Source organism: Microchirus variegatus, assembly GCF_963457635.1.
Source record: "Microchirus variegatus genome assembly, chromosome: 13".
Lineage (NCBI taxonomy): Eukaryota > Metazoa > Chordata > Actinopteri > Pleuronectiformes > Soleidae > Microchirus > Microchirus variegatus.
Window position 1 is genome coordinate 16,700,940 of NC_139814.1, and position 25,193 is coordinate 16,726,132.

At 42.9% G+C, this 25,193-nt stretch overlaps 2 protein-coding genes across 2 annotated transcripts; one reads left to right on the forward strand and one right to left on the reverse strand.

The window, feature by feature from the left end:
- Nucleotides 1–1,231: 1,231 nt before the first annotated feature.
- Nucleotides 1,232–16,631, forward strand: rftn1a (raftlin, lipid raft linker 1a; the record flags this gene model as incomplete). The annotated part of the gene is made up of 9 exons (XM_083899534.1): nt 1,232–1,379; nt 8,233–8,416; nt 9,823–9,931; nt 12,736–13,447; nt 13,525–13,735; nt 14,319–14,421; nt 14,514–14,617; nt 15,850–15,925; nt 16,230–16,631. The coding sequence occupies 9 exons, from the start codon at nt 1,232–1,234 to the stop codon at nt 16,629–16,631; spliced, it is 2,049 nt and encodes a 682-aa protein (XP_083755660.1).
- Nucleotides 16,632–19,379: 2,748 nt separating this feature from the next.
- Nucleotides 19,380–24,810, reverse strand: oxnad1 (oxidoreductase NAD-binding domain containing 1; the record flags this gene model as incomplete). Its single annotated transcript, XM_083899884.1, has 6 exons — nt 19,380–19,707; nt 19,799–19,907; nt 20,244–20,480; nt 22,796–22,937; nt 24,538–24,641; nt 24,751–24,810. 6 exons carry the CDS (start codon nt 24,808–24,810, stop codon nt 19,550–19,552), a joined length of 810 nt encoding a protein of 269 aa, XP_083756010.1. The 3' UTR covers nt 19,380–19,549.
- Nucleotides 24,811–25,193: the final 383 nt, after the last annotated feature.

The following is a 25,193-nucleotide window of genomic DNA, read 5'->3' on the forward strand; positions in this document are numbered from 1 at the left end:
GTCCCCAGGGGGGGGCGTGTATTCAGTTTAAAGTCCCCATCATGATATTAAAAGACGACACACACACACACACACACCCCCACACACACACACACACACACTCACTCTCTTAATGTAGTCTGTTAGGATCGTTAGCCGAGTTAACGTCCATGCACTTGGCCTGATGGGAGCTGTGTCGTGTGCTCCCCAAACAGACACAGGGACACAGATATAGACCTGCCTTTGGGGAAAACATATGCACATGCACAAACACACAAGCAGATGCACACCTCATCGTGTGGCTCTTACAAGCTGTGCCAGACAGGGATATTAAGTCGGAACTGCGGTGATGGTTTGAGGCAACCATCGCTGTCACATTAGATTAGCTTGATGAAATTTGACTGCACCCCTCTTGTTCTTGTCCCTTCCTCCTCTCCCTCTCTCTCTCATTATGTCTTTTTCTTTTTTTTTTTACTCCGTTTTCCGGCACTATTTGTCACAAAAGCCACCTCACTTGACTTGTTTGTCTTTAAATGTAACTCGGGCCTTTGTTGTCTAAATTGCCTGTTAAAATTCAGGAACGGAGGAATTTTGAAAAGAAATCGTAAGCCTCCCTCGCACTACGTCGCCAATCACCAAATCCCTACTGAGCCTTACACAATCTGAGGAAGTTTTTAAATAACACAGAATTCTTTTTGTTCCAAGACCTTAGATATTGGTTACATCCTCTCCTCTCCTCTCCTCTCCTCTCCTCTCCTCTCCTCTCCTCTCCTCTCCTCTCCATCTAGCCTCATGTCACTTTGCTTGACAGAGCAGGAAATCAGTTTCATTTCTGCTTTAATTCGTTCTGATCAAACATGTCGCTCCCAATCAGCCCCATTTGATTAGGAGAAGCCCGTATCACAGCCCACCAAGCAGGTAATGGCTGACACTTATATTTCAGTATTATTGCAGGGAGTGTGTGCGCGCGCGTGTGTGTGTGAGACAGCGGGAGATAGAAATGAAGAAGGTCTGTGTTGGATTAACACGTTCTTTCCCACCATACAAGGTTTGCAATAGCAAATTAAGCATGCGCGTGACTCTCGTGCAATTGTTATTGGAATTGCTAGTGTATCGGTTGTATATTTAGAAACACTGTTTATTCCACTGTCTCCAAGGAAAGTCTTTGTTGGCACCCTTCCTTTTCGTTATTCTCAGATAATCTTATATCTCGTTTAACACCTCCTCTCCTCTCCTCTCCTCTCACAGAGATATGGGGTGTAGGCTCCCAAAGCTGCGGAAGACAGAAGAGAGGCGAAGCCCAGGAAATATCTACTCCACGCTCCGACGGCCTCAGGTGGAGACTAAAGTGGGTGTGGCATACACCTACCACTTCCTGGATTTCCTGTTGGGGAAAGAAGGTATGAATATTGTAACAGTGTACGTGCAGCATGCAGCTAATGGTCTCCTCATGGCAGTTTTCCCGTGTGCACTTTATATACCTTTTGTAGTTTGTTTCCCCCGTTGTCCATTCCCAGCATCATGTGACTCGACTTCATGTATCATCTCAATATCGAAGACGATGAGTATAAACATGAAGTTTCAAGAGATATTTTGTTTTTAGGCTGGTTCCATCCTATTCTTGTGATGAGATGAGATCTGAATGCTCTGAGGCCTTAAAGGTTAAAGGTCAAAGGTCTATTTCCTTAGCATTGTTCCACAGATGCCTCTAAATTCCATATTTGGCACAAATGTTCACATCACAGATAAACTCTCAGATAAAGACTGACAAGGCAGTAGGTCAAGGTCATGTGACCTCACATCCAGTTAAATCTGCATATTATGTCCGGAACACATTGTGTGTTGACTGAAACTGCATTGGTCAGTGAAGGACAGTTTAATTCTGCTTAAATCCCCCGTCTAAGCATTCCTCTCTGTAATCTACTCCATGTTTAGTGTTTATTATCACACTGTAGGGAGTTCACAACAATGGAGAGCAGTTGCACACGTAGCTCGGCCCGAAAAGAACAACATCTTGGCCGTCACATGCAGCAGCGAAGCTTCATTCAGAACTGATTCACATTGTTTTTTGTCCCGATTCCAGTCTGGAGGCAGGAACTGTTTTTAAGGAATGTTTCTTCACATTTTGGGTAAAATCCAAAGGAGTCATTTTTTGCTGAGCAAAAAAGAAATGTTTGTTCTGTTTGTAATGTACTGAAGTTTTCTCTGCTTTGTCACCCCCCTCCCTCCTCCTCCTCGCTTGCAGCAGTGTTTGTGTGTTCCACTCATAAAATAGTCACGCATGCTCATCCAACTTTACGCAGTTAAATTAAATGTTTAGGTCAGCAGCTCTGAGGAGCTGATTTTTTCGTTTTTCGTTTTCCCTTCTGTAGTCTGACTATCCTGGGGGTAGGACACGGCTTATGAGCTGAACTTGTGTCTGTTTGTGGCTCCTGTGTTGCAGTTGAGTTCAAAGAGTTTCATTCTCAGATACAGCTTCGATGTAGTCATGCTCTTTTAACTTCCTTCTGCCTCTCTCTCACACAGTGACAACACACTAAAGCTGATGTGTGTTTGCATGCTCTCTGAAAAATGTGTGTGAACTTGAGAATATAACAAAATTGTGTGTTTGTGTATGCTTGCAGCATCTTGAGAATGTTTGATGAGAATCCTCTAGAGTCTGTTTGCTAAAAATACTAATTCTGCCATTGTGTTGGTGTGGACTGTGAGGAGACGGAGCGAGGCATGGAGAAGAAACAGATAGTGTTAAAGCAGATTAAGAAAAAAAAAAAAAAAAATCCCTGTTATGGCTTAATGTGTTTATAAGCCACTGGTGTAAGCCACTCTATCGCCCAACAAGCTGAAAGCAGGTGCAAGTGACTCACTGAGTCCCATTTAGAAGAAGCATTTCCTATGCAACAGTGTAACAGACAGAAGGCACGCCATCACGGCCAAGTGGCAGTGGTCTGGTTGCCAGTCGGATTCAATTTCGGCCAGCCTTGTCTTGTTTGGCAAATGGGTTATGCTGTAGTCTTGGCTGGGACAAATCTGGCAACCTAGAATGGAGGTGGTGACCAAAACAGACAAAAGACATGACAGTTTCTCCCCCTTTGCTTGGTACCGAAGGCGGCACGAGATAAATTGACTGATTGTGCGAGCAGCAGCACCACATGTATACAGACATCACACACATATATATATATATTTATATAGACACAGCAGCCATGGCACACAAAGCGCTCTCTAGCACTTAGTCAATAGAGTTTGTGTTATCTTTCTTCAGACAGGTGGGTCATTTATATGGTAAACTCAATGACACCACCTGAGCTGCTTAAGATGGCTATACTCTCTTTTAGGATAAACACGGCTTCTAAAGAAGAATTGATTGTGTGTGTGAGTGTGTGTGGTTATGAGTGGGTGTGTGCCTGCCTGCCTCTCTCCTGTCTCTTTCCCTCTCTCCGGTTGCGATAGAGAGACCAAGAGAAGTGAAGGATTCCTGAAGGATTATCTGATTGTTTGTGGAGATTGAGCGACCTCATTCCCAGCAATGGTATTTATTTGTGTGTGGGTGGGTGGGTATATGTAGGAGGCAGATAGAGGAATTTGTATGTCAGTCCGTGACATTGAGGAAACCCACGGTCAAATCCACACGTTAATTCAATTTGCCTTCCATTAATAATATTATTTCCATGCCAGCGTGACATGACAACTCCTTCCATAGTAATGAAAAAATAAATATCTTTCCTGGTGACCCCTTTAAGATATTTTTAACTCGGTGGTGGTTTATTAAACCAAGTTGTGATTTCAGGAATAGGACTGATCAGACTGAAGAGGGACGTAGATCGGACGTTTGAGTGGTGGACAATCACTACGTTACCGTGCACAGTTACGGTTGTAGCTTGACTGCGAAAGTCCTTGTCACAGTACACAAGCACTAGCATGGAGTCGATTTATTGAATTATATGTCCACCTCTGCTCCGCGATGGAGTGAAACGCCCCCTTTTATCTCGTTAGTATTAGTTCGATTCATGGTTGTTAGCATGTTGGGTGCCATTCTGGCTCTTCCTTCCATCCATTTAATTAGAAATATTCAATTCTTTAAGCTGGCAAAGCATGAAATCAGTCTCGTTGTTTTTGTTGCTGTTGTCTAATTTGTCCATGCACTGGGTTCTTCTCTTATTTATGGTGTTTAGTTTAGTTTATGTCGAACATTAAGAAGAACAAATGTTCAATTCACAAACAGACATACACATCAAACCCTTCGCGTTCATTAGCTTCTTTCTCATGTTTGAAAAGGAGTGGGAAGGAGTTGAAAAAGGATTTAATCTCACGCCTTCTCCTTGAAATATGAACTAATGAATCAACACGGCTTCCTGTTGTCTTTCTCTAACATTTTATCACAGAAATTGCACTTATATATATATATACACACACACACACACAACCCCATCTTTTTCCAAGTCAGGGGTGAGAACTGTGGTGCATCCACAGAGCAGCCAGGTCAGCTTGAGTTTAACTCTGCTCATACTAAAGGTATACATTTCGCATTCTCAATCACCTAATCTGGGTGTCCATCCCACTTTGAGATACTTGATTTTGTGTAATTTCAAAAAGCCTGGCTTTAGTCATACGGACACATTAATGTTTTCTTTCTAATGAAAGAAACTTAGTGAACTTGGCTAACAAAATAGTGTCAGTCTTTGTTTTTTGAGCTTATGCAAGGCATGTGACTCAGCCCCGCTCGCTTGCGCTGGGTCACGACGACCCTGTGGTGAATTTAGGAGGCTTGAAAAGAAGAGTGCTCAGTGTTTCAGGCATTTCGCCTGGGATTCACACAAGGACAGATTATTTGAAATTGAAGCCCCATCTCCATCACATGACATGAAACCAAAGTCTTATTCCATTGAGCATATTCTCACCTGGAAACATCGCCCCCACGTTTACAAAAAGTAACACCAGGGTCTCCATTGTGTGCCCCGTGTAATAGTGATTGGTTACCTTGACATGTCAGCATGAATGTTAAGTATGAAATGTAACAGCCATGTGTGACATTTTAATCCATCCTCCTTTTTGTGTCAAAGCTGTGCGCGGATAATTAGGAGAGGGAGAGAAACACAGAGAGCAAGGAGGCAGAGAGTAGGGGAGGAAAAATGTCACAGATTTAATGGAGAACTACAAGTGAGGGAATGAACAGTCCATGAGAGCATGAAACATGCAGCGAGTGCTAGTCTGGAACGAAGAGGAGGAGGAGGAGAAGTGGAGTGGAGGAAGTTAAAGGTGTAAGAAGCAGGAGGAGGAGGAGCAAGCAGAAGTTGGGAATCTGTGGATGTGTGAGGAAGGAGGTTAGGTGTGACGCTGTGTGACTAACGCTGGTATCTGGAGCAGACCGCACGGAGCTGATGACTTTCTGCCACCCTGCAGAGATGGAGAGCCACTTGTCTCATTAAAACTTGCATGTGTTTAACACTCAGATGTGTTTGCTTGACTGGTTACAGTGGCTGTGTACTGTGTGTGTGTGTGTGATGTATGTATTTCCTCTGTTAAGGACTTGGAAAAAATCCTTCTACTTGACATGATATATCTTTGCTATCAGACTCAGAATGTGATGTATGTGTCTCTGACAGCAGGCAAAGCACAAATCCATCATTTTATGACACCTGCCTTATCTGATTCAAGTTTCCTGGGCAACATGTTATGAAGAATCACTGAAAAATGTTGACAGTTGACAGTTCAAAACATTTGAATGGATTATTTTTTAAAAAGTGTTTTATTCTAATTAGCACAAATCCGGTATTGAATGCCAGCAAAGATGGCAGAGAGCTACTATGTGTCAAATGTGAGCCAGACTAGAATTCACACCATCACAAGTACATGGTACTGTGTGTGCCTTAAGCGCCACGCTGTGTTCCCGCAGCAAACCTTTTTTTTTACCAGCTTGTATTTGTCAGATTTTCCTTCTGAGGCAGTTTGTGTAAAGCAGGCGTGCTGCAGAGATCAGACGCCATTCGAAAAGATCTCAGACGCTGACCGACTACTGCCATAGCCCGTGGCTGCATTCCCCAAACAGTAGGGAGCTCCTGGCTCCAGGAAGTTGATTATTTTGTAGTCACTGTTTTGGCACATATCCTCGCGTAAAAACCTCTGCAAGTCATTAGAAGGCTATTTCAATAAACGTGAACCTCCACCAGGCAGAGGGATAAGCCCTGAGGGTGGCTCTGAGTAGTAATCCCCCTGCATCACCTAGCAGGCTTAGTGCAAACTATCTCTGTCATGTGCACCAGGCAATAAGATGGCCCGTGCACACTGGCAGAGATACAGTGGCACACATAAACCCATAGAATATGCTTTACAGTCGCACATGGATATTTGTACAAGGAATTAATGAGCTCTTTCAAAATGATACGGGGAGGAGATGACTCTCGCACATACGCAGCGTGTGAATTCCAGGGTCAAAAAGTGAGTCGTCATTCGCAGCACACAGCAGCCGTTATGTGGTCAAAGATGTGGGTTTGAGATGGAAATAGCAGAGCGGGAATCAACAGCTGAGCAGCCGCTCACGCGGTTGAACAGCGATTGTATCTGATGTGCACATCAACATACTCACATACAACTGTATTGCGAGTATGACTGAAAACACAAAGAAGTGCCCCTGCAAAAAATATTTCAGATTAAGTACAAATTGACTGGCTCTATAAAACCTCCACCCGGCTTTTCTGCCCTGAGCTCTTCCCATGCTCCTATTCTGGAGCGGAACTGCAGCCTCCCCTTTTAAATCCCACAGTGGCAGACAGTATAAATGAAGTTTCTCCCCCAGCCTAAAGCGCTATACGGAGCACCCTAATAACTTTTCTATGCCTTTTGCCTGAATTAGCCGCGATGCCTCGCTGGCGTTTCGACGGTGGGTGAGTGCCAGCCGTGCAGAGCAAATGATGGCTAATGACTGTTTACGGTGAGGGGATCGTTGTCAGCCACCACCACCCCCCACTCTACCACCCACTAAACCACCCAAGTCTCCAGCTGTTATTATTATCATCACTGTACTGCTTTTGATAATTCCCCACAGACACCCATTTAAGTGTTTGCCTGATGAAAGGCTCCCCCTGATTCCAAGCATTTAATGCCAAGAAGATGTGATGGTTGGATTTTCACTGGAATTATTATTTATTTATTTTTATCCTGTCAGGTAAATGTGTTTCCTTGTTCTTCTTTCTGTAACGCGGTGGCCAGCTTCTCATGTGTGTGCGAACATGAGCCAGATGATGGAGAACAAATTAAAAATGAGATGGCTTGCACATCTCTTTTTTTTTTCTTTTTTTTTTCTCCTTTGTGTGTGTGTGTGTGTGTGTGTGTTTTTTTTTGTGTGCATGTTAATTTATTCAGGTTATTTTCTCTTCTCCAGAAACCATGCAAATGAGATTGAATGGGAAAGGATGACAAGCATTCAGGCACAGACAGCCTCATCTCTCTCTCCTCCTCTCTCCCACTTCCATCATTGCCATGATAACTGCCTCTCCTGTTCCATTTGCCTTCTCTTCACCTCTCTCCTCTTCCTCCCTCCCTCTGTCACACACCTGGCTTCTGTCAGTGATACAGTAAGCGTGTGTTCCCCTAAAAGCCGGTCAATGGAGAGAGGGTTTTTAACCACAAAACACCAGCCCGAGAGGGCGGTTCTCACAGACGCTGCACTCTCTCTGGTGGATTTGCAGCCGTGAGATAAGCTCCGCTAACCATTTCCACTGAACTGAAGGGGTTTTCCTTTCCATTGTGTGTGGTAATAAGGTAACCGGCTCAGTGCTGGTGATTGCCGCTAATATCACACGAGCAAAGAAGATAGCATTGTCTTTCCAACCTTTTCGTGTGTGTGTTCAAATAAGCATTTCCCAGCATGCATTTTTGTCCGCATCTTTGCACAAATGTACGCGTGTGTGTGTTGTTTCCCCAAAAAACCCAGACTGTGCCCAGTCACAGCGAGGACACAGGATAATAGTCCTGGTGTAATTAGTTTCCGATTCAGCGTGAAAATGCCATGTGTTGTTCAGCGGCTATTATCATAATAAAACATGCTCTCTGTCTTTGTTTCTTCACACCCTTTGTCCATTTTTTCCTCTTTGTATTCACTCCTCCTCTTTGTTCCAGCATTAATCCACCTCCAACTACCTTTTCCACTGCTTTCCCTCTTCTCTCACATCTTTGTGTCTTGACCACTTCCTTATTATCCCTTCTTGATGAAAGTGTTTCCCTCCTTACCCCCTTTACTCTCTCTCCTCCCTGCAGAGGTGTCGGTGTCATCGGTGCTTTGTCTTTCTTCGGTCAGAGAGCTGCCGGTTCAGGTCAGGGAACTCTACGCGCAGGGATTCGTCCTCGTCTCCGTGCATCCGTTCGTCCACCCCTGCGGCCCTCGCCATGCGCACATCCAGCGCCAGCTTCACCGGGCCGTGCTGGTCAAAGAGACGCCAAGGTTTGCAAACTAAACCATTTCTCCTGTAGGGAACAAGCGGGTTTTGACCGCAAAGATTGGAATTGAACAGTGATGCGATTAAGATGAAGGAGATGATTAATGTTGGGGCAGAGTGGAAGGCACCGGAATCTGATTATCGTAAGAGAAAAAACCTCCCATCTCTTAATGTAAAGTGAATTTCATATGACGCAACCACACTAAAATGTCTTCTTGGAACTTCTTCTGTGCTTTTTACGCGACACTAAAACCTCCGTTAGCCACCATATTTGAGCAGAGTGTATAGTTTTCACACATCACCCCCTCACTGCTATCCTTAAAATTGATTCCCTCAGTTTTGTCTTTTTTAATTACCGCCACTTAACATGCCCTTTTTATCCCTGCGCATGAATATTTTCTGTCATTTCCAAAACATGTGTGATGCATAAAACATCAAATGACCCACACTCTCTCCATCATATCACAACGCCTGTCGAGCTGCTTGTTGTGTTTCCTCGCTTGCAGAACCGTGGTTACATATGCAATTAAAGGAGACGACATTGCTGAATCCACACTTTCAGGCATCCTGCAGAGTTCAGTGTCTTCACTCTCTTTTTATTGTGAATTGAAGGAATAGAGTATTGTATTCTCACACATACACACACACACTGAGAGAGGCATGCTCGTGCACAGGCAGGTGCATGGGCTGCTCCTTTGATGCCCCTCCTGCCAAGTGGTCCTGCTGCTTCCTGGCACCTGTCACCGTGGAGACGGTTGATTGCATCATCAGCACTCGCCAGAGGGGAACGGCATTGCTGAAAGAGAGAAACCATCTCTCCATCCTTTCATCTGCGTTCCTCAGTGATGGCTGGTCCCCTTTTTTCTTTTGTCCTCCGCGTGCCTCTCCGTCGCCTTTACTCCGCCTTTTTATCTCCCCATCATCGCCGTCCCCCTTTTCTACAAGCGAGAAAAGAAAAAAAATCTGACAGATCTTCTGTTTGAAATCTAGCTGGGAATGTCACTCATGCCTCAGAGCACAAGATATTGCTATGGCCTCCTCGCTGACCTCAATCCAAATCTGAAGAGGCGTATCTGAATACTCCTTTTATGATGGTGTCTAGCAGTGCGAGCAGAACGAAATTCTGTGCCCTTTTTTCTGTCTAATAAGTCTTTTGTGATTGTGGTGAATGTGCACACTCCCTTTTAGATGGAACCTTCACCCTGTCACAAATGACATAATCGTTCTGCTGGGTCGATGAGTGCACATGATCCTGTCAACCAGAATCTATGGAGTCCAGGCTCATTTGGACTGTAATGTTAGAGTATTGAAGCTGCTTCAGAGATAACGGACAGAAAATGAACGTAATCAAAGTTATTCGAACACGGTCGATGTTTTACACTTATTATATTTGGTTTGTCTCATCCTGTAGCTCAGAGAAAAGTCAAATGAGGTGCGCAAGACATCGTCTGGAGACGGATGTGTGTGTGGCCGGTCATCAGGCTGCTGACCCAGAAGTTATCCAGAGCTACGTGAAGAGGGTGAGTCCAAAGCCGTGCCAGCGAAGACCGTCTGAGCTCAGATGAATCGCTGCTCGTGGACGTGACTTCACATAGCATACAAATAAGAGTCTTTGTTGTGTTGTGCGAAGAGCACACTTGGTATTCATCAAATAGAATCTAGCAGTTGGTGGTCATTCTTTTCCATTTTTTTGTTTAGGGTTGTTCAAATATTATTGTTCAGCTCTTCAGATTGTTGGACTTATTTCAGAGAAAGGCCCTGTGTGCACTGATAAATCTAACTGAAGCATGCAAATTCCTGTCAGAGGAGAGGAATATTTTAAATCTGCATGTAACATATGTGTCTTAGTGATTCTTATGCCTCAACTGAGTATATAACCCTATTTCCTCATATTTCAAAATGTTTCCATAGTGGTTTGCTCTCTTGCCTTTGCAGCAAGAAGACCTGGGTTTGCAACCCACTCGAAACAAGGGCCTTTCTGCATGGAGTTGCATGTTCTCCCCATGTGTGTGCATGGGTTTTCTCCTCCCACAGCCCAAAAAGATTCAGGGATTAGATAAATTGGACTCTCTAAATTGACCATAGGTGTGAGAGTGGATGTTTATTTGTCTCTATGTGGCCCTGTGATGAACTGGTGTCCTGTCCAGGCTATGACCCCGCCTTTCGCCCTATGTCAGCTGAGGACAAACCGGTAGAAGAGTGAGAATGACTAAATGCAGAGTTTGATGCTAAACACCAGTTTTGGACAGGTGTATCCAAACAGCAAGTAAAAAAAAAATAAAAATACCTGTACAACATGTTTGAAGAAATTGAAAGAGAGCAAAAATCAAAGCCCAGTTGGTGTTAGCAACTCAAATTTCTCATCCGTCAGATTTCTGCCATAATTCACCCCCGCGTGCGATGTCGCAAAAAAAAAAAGGAAAACTGGGCAATGATTAAGTAAGAAATTTAATAAGAAAATGAAGTTAAGATCAAGAGTAAGTGAGGTTTTAATTACACAACTCACTGACAGTAAGTTACTTGAATAACAACTTTTCTTTTTCAATTCATTCGTAGCCGTTTTTTTAGAGACCATCACGCAAAGCAAAGTAGCCAGGTGGGATCATGTAACAATGAAAAGTACAATGGTTGGTTCCATTATTTCTGATTCACAGTCCTCTCTTAGTGAGGTGATGTTCATGTGGTAAAATGATGTTAATGTTACTCTTCTCTCTTGATTTATATGTACATTTTTCCTTTTCCTGGAAGAGCAGTAGAATCCACTCCCACCTTTCGTCTCTTTCTATACCTGTTGTACTCTCTTGTTTTCCATCCATCCATGTTCTACTGCTTTATCCTCCACATGAGGGTCACAGGTACCAATCTCTGCTGACATAGGGCAATAGGCGGCGTACACCCTGGACAGTGTCTCTATATTATAGAGACAAACAACCGTTCACTTTCACACCTACGGTCAATTTAGAGTGTCCAAATGAACTTATCCCCATATTGCATGTTTCTTGGACTGTGGGAGGAAGCCGGAGAACCTGGAGAAAACCCAGGAACACACAGGGAGAACATGCTAACTCCATGCAGAAAGGCCCTTCTTGCTGCAAAGGCAAGAGTTCTAACTACTACACAAACCCCCTCTCTTTTCATGTTCCTTAAATCACTGAAACATTACAGGGCTCAGTTTGCTACAGGCATCTGCTTATGATTGCATATGTGTTAGCGTGCCATATGGTGAACCACCTTCTGGTCCCGACAAGCAGCAAATCCTTTCATAATATTGCAGATTTACCTGACTGGCATGATCGCAACCATTTATAGTACACACAAGATGACGGAAGAATGAAAAAATAAACCAACCAGTTGCATGCTGCTCCAATGCTAATTCACGCTGCCTTGACTGATGAACAAAGAGCGGATCTATACAATGACGGGAAGGTTACGGTAAACAATAGCGAGAGCGTTAACCTCAAGATACCGCGCCGACCACATCGTCATCGCTGACATTTTATCAGCCATAAAACGCACCTTTTTTTTTTGTCCGCTCATGAATTTGCCAACAGACCTGCGATGGGAAATGAAAATGTGCTCTATTGAGTAGATTTGCATCTGAACACCCAGAGAACACAAAGGGAGACCTGATTGGATGGAAATGCACGTCGCTGAATATAATATGATCGGCTCTGGCGGCGTGACATGAATAACCAATCGGATCACAAAAGCTGCCGAGAAACCGGGAGCAGAGTGTGCGTATCTTAAAATTCAATACTTCAATTTTCTCACAAGACCATCCACTCCAAATCAGTCTTTGGATATACTTGTCAAAAATCGGTGTGTTTGTATTTATACTTGTGTTCAGTGTGTGTGCGCGTGAGGATAAGTGTCAAAAGTTGTGTGTAATGGGAGAAGATGAGTCTCATTATTGCTCGATGGTAGTTTGCAATGTGATTGTTCTCGCGTCAAGTCTGTCTGAAACTGTCAGCTCAAATATCAACTGACAATTAACCAGAAGAGCCTCCATGGGAGGGAGACGCACGTCCAGTTACACACACACACACGCATGCACATGCAAGTCTATCACACGCGTGTGCACGTGCGTTGAGATAATGAGGTCCTTTTTGTCATTTGAATATTTGATCTTTGCAGATGATTAGGTAGGTTGTTATTGTGCACAAATCTGTCAGCCTTTGTCTGTGTGTAAATGAGGTATTGTTTGTCTGGCTGTAGTTGAAGAAACTGTAAACGTGTTTCGGCGTGCCGTGAACGCCATCTTTTTTATATTAATGTGTCACTCAAATTGGGTTTACGAGAAGGTGTGCACACATTGCTTCTGCAGATCCAGGATGTAGCAGAGCAAGGCGTGATGTTTGTGGGCTTTGTTCAGCAGCCGGGCGGTGGACCGTGCTTTACAGGGCAGTGGGACCCTGAGGAGCTGTCGTCGTTGCATTCAAGCCCTTCGCCCATACATCGAAACCCCTTCAGCACCAGCACCAGCCCGACGGACGTGACTGAACCACATCTGAGTGGCATTGAGACCGACCATCACCTGTTTGGACCTCAGGGGTTCGATCATGAAAGTGTAGAATGTAACTCGCCGCCTTTGGTGCCCAAAGAACTGGACTTAAGCTCTCTGACACCTGCCCAGAGTTCAGAGCTCAGCAGAGAGGAGACCTCACCTCAGGTCATTTTGAAAGAATCAACAAACCAACCTCAAAGTCACAATAAACCAGGTGTGGACACAGTTCGTTGTCGAGAACTTGGAGGTGCCACTGAGAACCAGCAATGTCTTGGACAGCAGGATTGCAGCGGTCTACCGCAACACAAACTCTTGACGGAGAGACGCTTTAACCTGCCAAACCAGAGAGGAAGACGAAGTGCTAGCATGGACAGCTGGCTCAGCTCTCCAGAGCTGCAGCGCAACAACGACAAAAGGCCCAGCTCCGTCTGTACGAATGGACAAAGCCGGGAAACGACGCACAATAACAACCACATCTGTCTCAAGGGTTCAGAGAAAGATCAACATGCAACTTCACCAGCAGCACAGGCTCGTAAGTAACCAGTCTGATGTCTAGTTTGACAGTTACGCTCTTCAGTGACTGATTCCCTGGTTTATTTGTGATTGCAGGGATGCAGCTCTTTGCTCTGTACAACCACACAGGAGAGCTCAACACCTCGCTGAGGTTCTACTCGCTGAGGGTGCCGCTTCTAATCCAGAAGGAGGAAGGGCTCGTCACGGAAGTCGACGCGCACTGGCTTGACCACATGAGTCAGCATTTCAGCAGCGGTGCACACCTCGTCGATGGGTTTTTCCATCTGGAAGATAATCATAGCGGTACGTTTGAGGGCCTCTCCGTTTGATTTGTTGGTTGTTTGGGCTATAAAATGTCATATAATATTGAATATTTAGAAAACACACACTAAGTTAACCATAAGTGTGAGAGTGAATGGTTAATGGTCTCTATGTGGCCCTGTGATGGATGTCATCCATGTCAGCTGAGATTGGCACCAGTGACCCTCATGTGGAGGATAAAGCGGTAGAAGATGAATCCTGAATTGTGGTGGACGACTTACCGATGTGGCTTTTGCTGTGACGCTGAATAGCTTAAACTCTTAGAAGAAGTTCGAAAAGTTTAGTCGCACCAGTGTTTAAGAAGAGGAGAATTCCGCTCAGGCTGTAGATTTATTCATCACTGCAGGATAATATGCATGGAGCGACTGCTGTGCCGTTAGTCTGCGACTTACGCCTTAAGTCACTGCGCAGTCACCCATGGAATAAGCAGGCTTAAGTCATAGGAGAGAGGGATCAATAGTGAGAGATTGAAGCATCTGAATCACATACATCCTCCTGTATTTCAGCTGTCTCATATTTGTTCTGATTTCTTTCTTTTTTCTTTCTTTTTTTTAAAATCCAGACAGCAGAGTTTCATCTGTGGATAGTGTGTTCATCTTCCAGAGCTCTGCAGAGGAGACCACAAACATCTCCTATGATGCTATTGTGGTTGAACAGTGGACCGTTGTCGATGTGAGTCTTTTTTTGAGTTATTAATAGATTAGAAGATGAGTGGACTGTGTGTTTGCTTATAGCATTTGTGTCGTCTCTTTCTCCTGTTTTAGGGTGTCATGGTCAAGACGGACTACATCCCATTGCTTCAGTCTTTAGCTCCTTATGGATGGAGGCTAATGTGTGTGTTGCCTACACCAATTGTCAAGACGAACAGGTACAGGATGACCTACAGTTATCACTCTATCTCTGCACAGCATGAATATTCAGTTATTTTTATTTTTTTCGATTATAAAAATTCGATCAGTCAATGCGATTATTCATAATTTGTCTACTCCATTTCTAGTGTTGACATCTTGAAGCTGCTTCAAGCTATTTTTTTACCGGGGCTTTTGAATGCATCTTCTTAGCTGCTCCTCTTTGCTCAACACGCTGTGAAACCTGCATTTATCTAACTATCTCTAATGCGCTGGAGTTTGCTGTTTGTGCTCTTCCCCTCTGGCAAAAACATGTCTGATGTAGAAAAATTATTTTAAGTTCTAAGCTGGAGCACTGGCTCTTCTTTTCCCTCCCTCATAAAGATAAAAGGTGAAGTTTCTTAGAAAGCACAAGCTGCTGGATCTGAGTTCAATGTGTGCTATAGCTACCTTGAAACGTTCTTTACAGTGCAAGTAACATGTAGTATTTTTGCATATTCTGTTCTATGGCTCTAGATCTATGGACGAGAGATGGCACGTTTGATTATTCAACAGATAATCCCACTGATTATTCAAAAAGCATTTTCAGCTTCAAATTCCCGTCCTTAATCTCCACTAAAACCTTTCTTCTGCCTTTACATTTGATCATTATCCATCCATCCATTTTATACTGCTTTATTCTCCACATGAGGGGCCCTGGTGACAAAAAAGGCCATCACAGGGCCACATAGAGACAAGCATCCACTCTCAATTTAGAGAGTCCAATTTACCTAATCTCCAAATCTGCATTTTAGGACTATTTTAGGACTGTGGGAGAAAGCACACGCACACACGGGGAGAACATGCAAACTCCATGCAGAAAGGTTTTTTAGAAAGGATCTTAAACCCAGGAAACCGTTCAAACCACTATTTGATCATCATGTCGTCCAAAATTCGGCAAAGTGTTGATGTCGGACTCATGATTCTTTTGTCCTCGTCTCATTCTGTTCTGGGATGAGTTGTGACATTCTAGTGTAGGAACACAGGACAGATGGTTTGAGATCAGACAAATCACCGTCATGTGCTCGTCTCAACATGAAACCACTTTTGAAAAATGCGCCTGGAGCTGCGAGCAAAAAAAAAAAAGTCGCTGAAATGCTCTTGTCTTGTAATCTGTCAAATCTCAGCGAGCAGAAAGTGGATTTCAAAACATTAACAACAGCAGGCTCATCGTCAGATCACAACGTAACAGCGAGCACTCTTCTTTCTGCAGTGATGGGAGTTTGTCAACCAAGCAAATCCTCTTCCTTCAGAGACCCATTCTGCAACGCAAGAGAAAAGATTTCAAGGTTTGTTCTCCCCGATTTCTTCCATGGTTGCTGCTCATCTGTCACTTGTCTCTGTCTGTTGTGCCTCAAGGATACATGACTCCATGTCATTAGAAAGTCAACCTTCTAAATATGGGATGTACATACAGTAAATATAAACCCGCTCCTGAAAAGTCTAATAATAGGCAAGTGGTCGGGCCTCAAACTGTACAGGAAACAGGCGTCACTGAGCGAGGCTTTGTTGTGGTTTGGCAGGTGTCTGGAGAGACGGAGAGAAAAAAGGCCGATCGCAAAACTGTCTTAAGTCGTATCTGTTTGATTTCAGATGCTGAACCTCAGGGGTCGCAGCAAGGCAAAGAAGAATTACACAGGAGAGGAGAGAGAGATCAGGTCCCCCGTGATGGAGGCAGAGATGGACACGTTGGGAAGAAACATGAAAGGAGAGGAAGCCGAGAGCAGAAGGAATCAAAGAGGGAGCAGCGCTCAGGAAGGTGGAGAGGACAGAGGAGAGGACGCGTGGCATCAGAGAAGCTCCTTGTTCCTGTCTGGGAGCAGAGTCTCTGTCGAAGACCGGGAGGAGGAAACTGACATTGACATGATCCCTCTGTCCCAGCAGGAGAAGTCGGTGAGATGGACAGATGTGTGTCAGAGCAACGACGGAGGGATGGCGGAGAAGGCGAAGATGGAAGAGCAGATCAAACAGCAGCTGTTCTCCGGCGTCTGTTGAGATGTGAGGCGGTAATCGGGGAAAGTGAAGCTGAAACCTGATTCAATTATGGAGACGAGTCCTTTAAGGGTTTTTATTTACTGCGTGCACACGGCCTCCCACATGAAGTCACATATAATGTATTTATAGAATGTACAGTTGCAAACACTTCAGTCTGCTCTGTTATGTCTTTCTTTGAGGTTTTAGCTTCGATAAATGAGTGTTGTGCAGTTTTTCTGCTTCAGGTCAGTGTTATTATGTGATGTCTAATACACAACGGACTGTAAAAGACAATACAGTAAAACCCTTAAATAGTTTCCAGTCGAAGCCTTAAGTATTTTTCTTCAGTGCTGGGAACTAGGTTAACGCACAATTTACCGGAAAAAGACACGTGGGACGCCATGTTTACATGCCACGTTTCCGGAGTCCAGGCACCGTTTACCAGTTAGCTCCGTTAGCTGCATTAGCTCCTTTTATTGCTGGCTAGCGTGCCTACAGTCTAACTGGAGCGGTCTGTTAATTAAATAAAAAGAGGAGTGCTACAAATAACCAACCAGTACTGCTGATATGTGCCTCTGTTTTTAAAATTTAGTCTAATGAGTTTTAGACTCATTTTAACAATCGAGAGTCACGTAAACATGACGTCACACGCATCTTTTTCCGGTCAGTCCGTGTCAAGCGTTAACGCGCCTAGCGCAAATTTTCTTGTATTTTGCTACTTTCTTGTAACAGGAAGTATTGATTTCACTGGTTTATAAGTATATGAATCTGTAACTGTTCTATTATGGACAATTTTATTTCACTACAAATATCAGTATCACATTCTGTTGGCCAATAAACAAGAGTTGGTACAGATAAATGTTATTTTTAAAAACAGCTCACTTTCACGCTGTTCGTAGCCAAGTCCACGGCCCAAATATAGCTTATTAAAAAATGGTTAAACAAGGTCAAATAATTTGTAGATTTTTTAATATTTTGTGTTATTATTGACATAGTGTGTGGTACATTTCTCTGGGTAAGTCAGGGTAAGATATCTGAATCTATCTCAATACAATGGAGGCAGAATATAGTAAGTTATTTAATCTAGATTATTTCAGTGTCATACAAATACACTTATTTCCACTGCTGGGTGCGGTCACCTGCATTTTATTAGTCAACTTTGGAAAAACACCCCAAGACACGTGAGGAAATTTGTTTTTTCTATTTTTGGTGAACCATCCCTTTAAGGTTTTTTTTTTAGAAAGCAGTTATTTATTACTCATTTCCTGGACTGCCTGTATTGTGTATAAGCAGTGAGTCAAAAGAAGAAGCAGGGGTCAATAAAGTGTTAAAACAGACAAAGTAAATTGAATTTATTTTCCTTAAATCTCACGCTACCAGCAAAAAAAAAAATGTTTCCTCATATGAGGAAGGAATGCAGAAACAACTCAAATGAGTCTCAGCAGCATTTTCCCCACAGAGAGGCAACAAGGAGGAGGAGCTCCCGACCATCTCTGAGGGATGTTCAGTGATCCAAGTGAAGAGAAAGAGACCACATGGAGGTTCCATTACACGGCACCGCAGGATACGCAGTCACCCCCGTCCCCGGGATGAAAAACTCTTCATGGGTATGTGGACGTGTGTGTGTGTGTGTGTGAAACAGGCACCGTGTTATGCACGTAAACAGCGCAAATGAAGTAAGACAGGCAGACGCTGATCAGTATGTGGGAGGTGTGTCAAGCGTCGAGCTCTAAAAATACAGCACAGTGTGAACGTCTGCAGAAAAATCACTTTGATACTCAGTAGCCTGAACGTCTTCAGCTCTCCAAATAAGTTCGCATTAGAGGTATTATGGTACACACTGATCCTCAATGTTCCAGTTTGAAATAAAATCCTTTTTTCTTCCTTTTTTTTGTCCAGGTGTACCCCAACATTCACCCTGTGTCAGCTGGGACTGGCTCTGTGACCCTTATGTGAAGGATAAAGCAACAGAAAACAAGTGAGTTATAGTTTTATGTGCCTTTTCCTGAAATCTGAAATTCATGTGTCCTTCAAATTTGTTTTGTTTTAAAACTGACCTATAATATGTGATGAGCTTTTGAGGTCCTTGTTAGCAGATAGTAATCTTTAGATGGAGCCATAAAAGATCTTTCCCCTCTGTTCAAAGTCTAAATGCTTTATATTTAGACTGTTTCTCATAACCCTTGGCAGGAAAGTTTCCCAAAATGTCAAACTAATCCTTTTAGACACGCTTGCATAGGTGTGTTTTGTGCGTGTGTGTAAAACTAAACATTGCTTTTTAATATGCCTGAATCTCAAAAGAAAAGTACAGGCTGGAAACTTAAAATATATATATGTACACAAAATAAGTTCTTAAAGTCAAAACGTGCGTGAAATGACCATTTTAGATAAAATATTGTCCTGACCTATACAGAAAACATCTGTTTCACACGGATCTGCACAAATATCACACAGTAATCATTTAAAATATGTTATTCAAATGAGAATGAGAATATTTACATTGCAGTCGCAATTTCAGTCCAGACGATTGCAATTAGATATTTATTAAAAACCTCTCAGCCCTAATATAAAGCCATGTGCGTCAACCTGTCGTACAGTAAAATGTTGACATTGAAATTGCACATTTGTTGCATTAGAGTGAGCTGGGGAAAAGTCAATGGGTTTCCCTTGTTAAAATCATAATAAATAATATTCCTCTATTGTCATTATGAGTCAGCTGATAGCTGAAGAGTGGGTGGTCCCAGGAGTCCGTCACAGATCAGGAAACACGTTGCAGCAGCAGTGATTAGAGAGGATGAACTTCCTCAACTGCTCCATCACTCACTATAGTCCACATCACTGGAATATTTTCGTTGCTTTCCACTCATGACACACCCTCATACCTCTTCCCCCTCAGGAGCCCCAGAGGATAAAACCATGACTTTCTGCTGTCAGAGATCCTACCACCACTGCTCAAAGACGATCCTGTCTTTAGGGAGACCCAGGTCCATGAGGGTTTTTGAAATCGCTTGGATCATGGGCGGCGGCCCGCACAGGTAACACAAAGTCCTCTGAGGGTGAACGCGAGCCCGTAGCTCCGCCTCTGTGATTCTGCCGCCTGGGGAGACGCAATTAATCAACAATGACACGCTGTGCTGTAATGTGACAGTCACTCAGTCATTGCGTATGTGTGTGTGATCATTTCTTACTTTTCATAAATGACTGGAGGTGTGGGTCAACATCTGTGCTGTGTTGTGTGATGTGGAAGTTACATGAGAACTTGTCAGGGAATTCCCGACACACCTCAGCGATGGAGTCCTGAGAATATAGAAGTTAGACATTAAAACGCTTGTTACATCGTATCCACCCACTGGCCGCTTTATTAGGTACACATGGTCACGTTACAAGTGAGCATGGCATGGTTGTTGGTGCCAGATGGTCTGAGGATTTCAGAAACTGCTGATCTATGATTTTTTTTTCATGTGCAGCCATCTGTATGGTTCACAGAGAAAGGTCAGGAAAACTAGAAAAATATCCAGTTAGCAGCAGCTCTTTCTGCCCTTTTCCATTATTCAGTTTAGAATAAATCAGTGATGGGGGGGTAAAAAAAAAAAAAAGATCCCTCAAACATTACGCACAATGATCTGAACTCACCTTGAAGAGCAGCTCGTGCGAGTTCTTGGCGCTGAAGAACAAGTGAGCGGAGCCGATGTTGTAATCTGACGCGTGGTTGAGACGCAGCAGGTCTGCGGTGTGCAACAGAATAGAGTAGAGAGGGTTGATCCCTACGCCGCCAGCCACCAGCAGCAGATCCACGGCGGGGTCAGAGGGTGACGGGTCAAAGAAGAAGTCCCCGCCGACGCGCATGTCCACCTTAGAGCCCACTGTGCACTGAGATGAAAGAGAAAGTGTTAAATAAATGATGGTGACAGTAGGTTTTTTTTCCTGAGGCTACAGCCAAACTTAGATGTTTGCATTTGAAATGGCCTTTCTAAGAAGTCCATACTAACATCTAAAATGCTTATCTAATGACGAAAACGGGAAGAATCTATTCTCTGCAGTTTCCGCCTAAGTTTTCCTCTTTCATATGAGCAGCTCCGCCGCGAGGAAACATGAAGTAACTACACCCGGTGAAGTGAAACAGGCAGGAACGTTTACTTTAGAGCGCCTTAATTTACCCTGGCGTATCGCTTATCATTGTACAAGGAAGGACATTGATATATCACCAAATAGATGTTTTCAAACAGTGGGAAACAAGTTCAAGGACTTTTGTTAGGAGACTGACAGCGAGGTGAAGTCTAAAAGGAGCTTTCTGTTCACAGCTGATGGTCAAATCATAGACAAAAAGAAAATAACAGGATGTGAAAGTGGTTTCCAAAGGTCTAAAACACAGAACTTGAGTTTTCAAACTAAATCAGAACCAGCAGAGTTTTAAACCGTCTCCAGTTAGAAAACACAGGGACAGCACAACCAGGCTTTATGACTGTATATGGACCCAAATATGCTTTTTAAACCAAAACAGACTATAATGGATGCAGCCTGAGACATGACAAATCTATCTTTTAAGTACATTTCTTGCCTCAGCAGTAAAACGATATGACACACACAACAAGCATATGACGAGGTGAATTAAACCCTGTGAAGTCAAAACACTTCCTCACCTGCATCTGCCGTCACACAAACCCACGTCATAATAACAACAATAATAATAATTGCTCACACTTTTAATCTGCTGTCACATTCCCCAACACTTCTGCTGCGTCTTCTCACTGACACGAGTCTGAGCTCACGAGTTCAGAGGAAAAGGGATGATCACACAAATCCTGGGGCTGAGAGCTCCGGGAGTCTCTCAGTACTCAAACACTTCACCCCACTTTGCGCTTCTTATTTACACACAGAAGATGCTGTAGCTCAAAGCTGTTTATTAGGACACATCATCAAACACTTGACACTCCAAACAACCTCGCCGAGCGCAGAGCGGGAAAAGTGAGCTCCGGGGAAACATTGTTCATTTTCACACATCTCACCTCACACACAGTGAGGATTAAACAAAAATGTTGTAATAAGTCCTTTTTTAAATATAGACACAATAGAACATTACAGAGCTATTACATATGTACATATGTAATAGCTAAATAAATAAAAGCAAATTCTGAAAATTAATTACATTTTAGATGGTTGAATGAACTAAATGTTCTAATAGATAAAGTGTTTGTGCTGTTGCTGGGTTGTTGGAAGCAAAGATATGAAATATGATAATAACTAACTTTTTTCTTTTGACACTTCACTTTCAAAAATAACCAGAGGTGTGATTATGTAGCATGTGTTTTGTTTTTTTTGCATAACTTTTCTTCTCTCACACCTTGAAATGACAACACCCTCTCACACACACACACACACACAGTTGCAGTCTTTGAAATCATTATAGTTATAAGAAATTGCAATAATCCATCCTCACTCCTCAAATACGTAGTTTGTCTGCACATTCTCTGCGACATGCTCACTAAATATTAGGATATATTTATATGATAGTCTATAGTTGTGTACAACACCTCTGTGGCTTGTTGTGAAGTCATGTGCTGCAGGAGCAGGGGCAGGGAGGTAGAAACAGTCAGGCACGCCAGCAAATCCATTCATGCGGATGAATGGAATGAGTGCTTATGTTTATTAATTACAGGGTTGTGAGGCTTACGGGCACTGGCTTTGTTTTTCTTTACATTTTTATTCAGACAGAGCGAATGTGAATGATTTCAACAAATGGACACTGTTTTCATAAAAAAAACCAGATAGTGCTTTAGTTTGCATAGCCTGCGTTTTCATAACCTATTGCTCACTGTATGCACATTGTTTCAATCCCTTGATTTATGAGTGAGGGGACTTCAATAACACGGCTTGACACACACAGCAAGCTCAGACGCTCTAGATAAAGATGACAAGCACCTCGGTCGTGTATCCCTTCAATAGTGGAACGAAAAAACGAATGCCAGCAACTGAAAGGCGGACCAATATTTTCACCGCTCACCCTGTTATATAATAATAATAATAATCTTGGAGACATTGAAAGTTGAAATCTTACACTGTGCTGCTTTAACTTAATTTTCCTCAATGCTTATTGATCCTGGCAGTTCTCAAATCTTGTTTTCCTCAAAACCAGCAAAACATTGCGGTGAAAAATTCTATATTTTGACAATGACAGTGACACTCACCATAGTGTGGACCCAGTGTGCTGGTGGGTGTTGAGTGTATTTCACAGCCAGATCGATGACCCCCTCCCGCTGCAGCAAACCCGGGCTGGAGCACATGGAAAAACCTCCCACCTTCTCCATGCCGGGGATGAAGAAATCCACCCTGCACATGCCAAACACAAAACATCATCACAAAGCTGATCACATGATGAATTTGGCTGATTACCAAGGCCAACTTTATTGAAATGCATTATTTAAATGGCATGCACAAGGTTGTTAAAATAAATCCAACCATCTTGATCAAATTGTAACTTTTACAGACTCTTGGCTGGAAAAACACGCAGTGAGAACATGTTGAGATAAAGGTCAAAGTGAGCAATGGTAGAGTGGGGAGCTTCAATCTAAGTTAGGGTCCAGTGGCTCTAGAAAACACAACTAAACTAACAAACCTACGAGTCAGTTTATTCAGAGTGTAACAGGCAGAGTTGACCCCCTTCCCAAAAGAAAAACTGCAACGTTACATTTGAGCTAATGTTCCACCAACACAACGACCCACTGTTTGCGCTCGAGAGCGACTCCACAACCCTCTGAGGCATCATAAATATGGATCTGCTTTGAAGATGCTCACATCCAGTATGTTCCACCCACCTCCTCCTTCTCCTCCTTTCCCTCTCCCACCTGGAAACTGATAACCCAACAGTCCTTTTTCTTCAGAAACGCGAAACTCAAAAAGATTTCCATCCATTTACATTCATTATCAGTTGCCGCAGGGCAGCTGGCTGCCAGCTTTGTAACTCACCACCGCCCACCTACAGTATGGACCCATGCACAGATTCTGCTTGTGAAACGGTTCACTAATTAACACTGGCAACTGACTGACTGACAGATAAAGTTGGAAAGTGCTTATACTTTACATTCTAATTAAAAGTCAATCAAAGTTTCCTCATACTCCTCAGTGCAGCTCTCTCAAACAAATCCTCCCAGTATGTTGCTCATTTCATTTTGATAGACTGTAAAACATGCCATTGTTTAGGGTCTGTCTTTAATTGTGATGCTTTTTTATTGTTAATGTACTTGCCTAATATCTTCCAGATACAGAAGAAAAGCTTCAACATTTCCAAGTGACAAGCATCTGCCAAAACAAGTCTGTGTCTCAACACAACAGTTCCCAACTCAAATCTCTGAGGTAAACGGCTTTTTGATTTGACCATAAATGACAAAAGCTTTCAAACATTCGCTTAATCGACACATTACTAGACAAGTATTGACTTCATCTTATCAACATGAATCAATATGCTGACTGACATAAGGCTGTCAACTGAGAGGTTCTCTGTAAGAAAAGACAACCACGGCAAACCATTCACAACACTGCCACCCTGTGGCGATGTTGTTGTGCAGCGTTAAGGTTAGAAAAACCTGTTTCTTAGGTTCATGCCTTTTTCTACAAAACTTGTAGTCTTGCAATAAAATATGGCTGGGATGAATGTTTCATTATTTCATTTTATTATCTTTTTTTCCAGCCCTGTGATGGACTGGTCACCTCTCCAGAGTGTACCTGGCCTAATGTCAGCTTGGATTGGCACCAGCGACCCACGTCCCTCATGTGGAGGATAACACAGGAGAAGCTGAATGTATCTTTTTTTACAAGAGTTTAATAAAATCCATCAAATCCACAATAATGTTGTAACTTAGCAAGTAAGACAAGGCAGTGTGTTTCTAAAACCGACAGAAAATGTTGAGTGAGTTGTCAGGACTCTACTCACCACTGTCCTGCTTTGAAGCTGAAATCTGGATGAACGGCTATTCTCAGACGTTTGACTGTCTCCGACTCATTTATGATTCCACATACTTCAGCTGGATACACGGCCTGTTTGGAGTTTCAGATTACGTTAATTCGGTGTGTGTTGCAGTCTTGTAAAAGAAAAAAAAGCAAATATAGTTGAAATACACATATTCACCTCAAAATATAAACTTACATTTTGTCTGGAGTTGCTTGCTGTCCTCTCAAGATGGTCCATTTGTCTTTTGGACGACATATTTCCTCTGTCAAGAACAATTTGCATTATTTGTTTTGAATGTAAAATATCATTAATATAATATCCTTACAGAATGACACTGTAGCATCTACTACTGATCTCTTATAATGAGGGATGAGAGCTATTTTAATTGTGGTGGAAACTGGGGTGACAAAAGTTTGAGTGGCTAATTTCTAAAAAAAAAAACTATCCATGTAGCTCATAGACCCCAATATCAAAAATTTTTCCATTTTCCTTGGTGTAGTCGATTAGAAAGTAACAGTATATTGAGCAGCCACTGGGGAGCATCTGAGCTGGTTGCAGAAACAGGTCAGTTTGATTACAAGTCTATGGGAAAATTAGCCTACTTCTCACTTGATTTACAAGTTCAGTAAAACAATTTC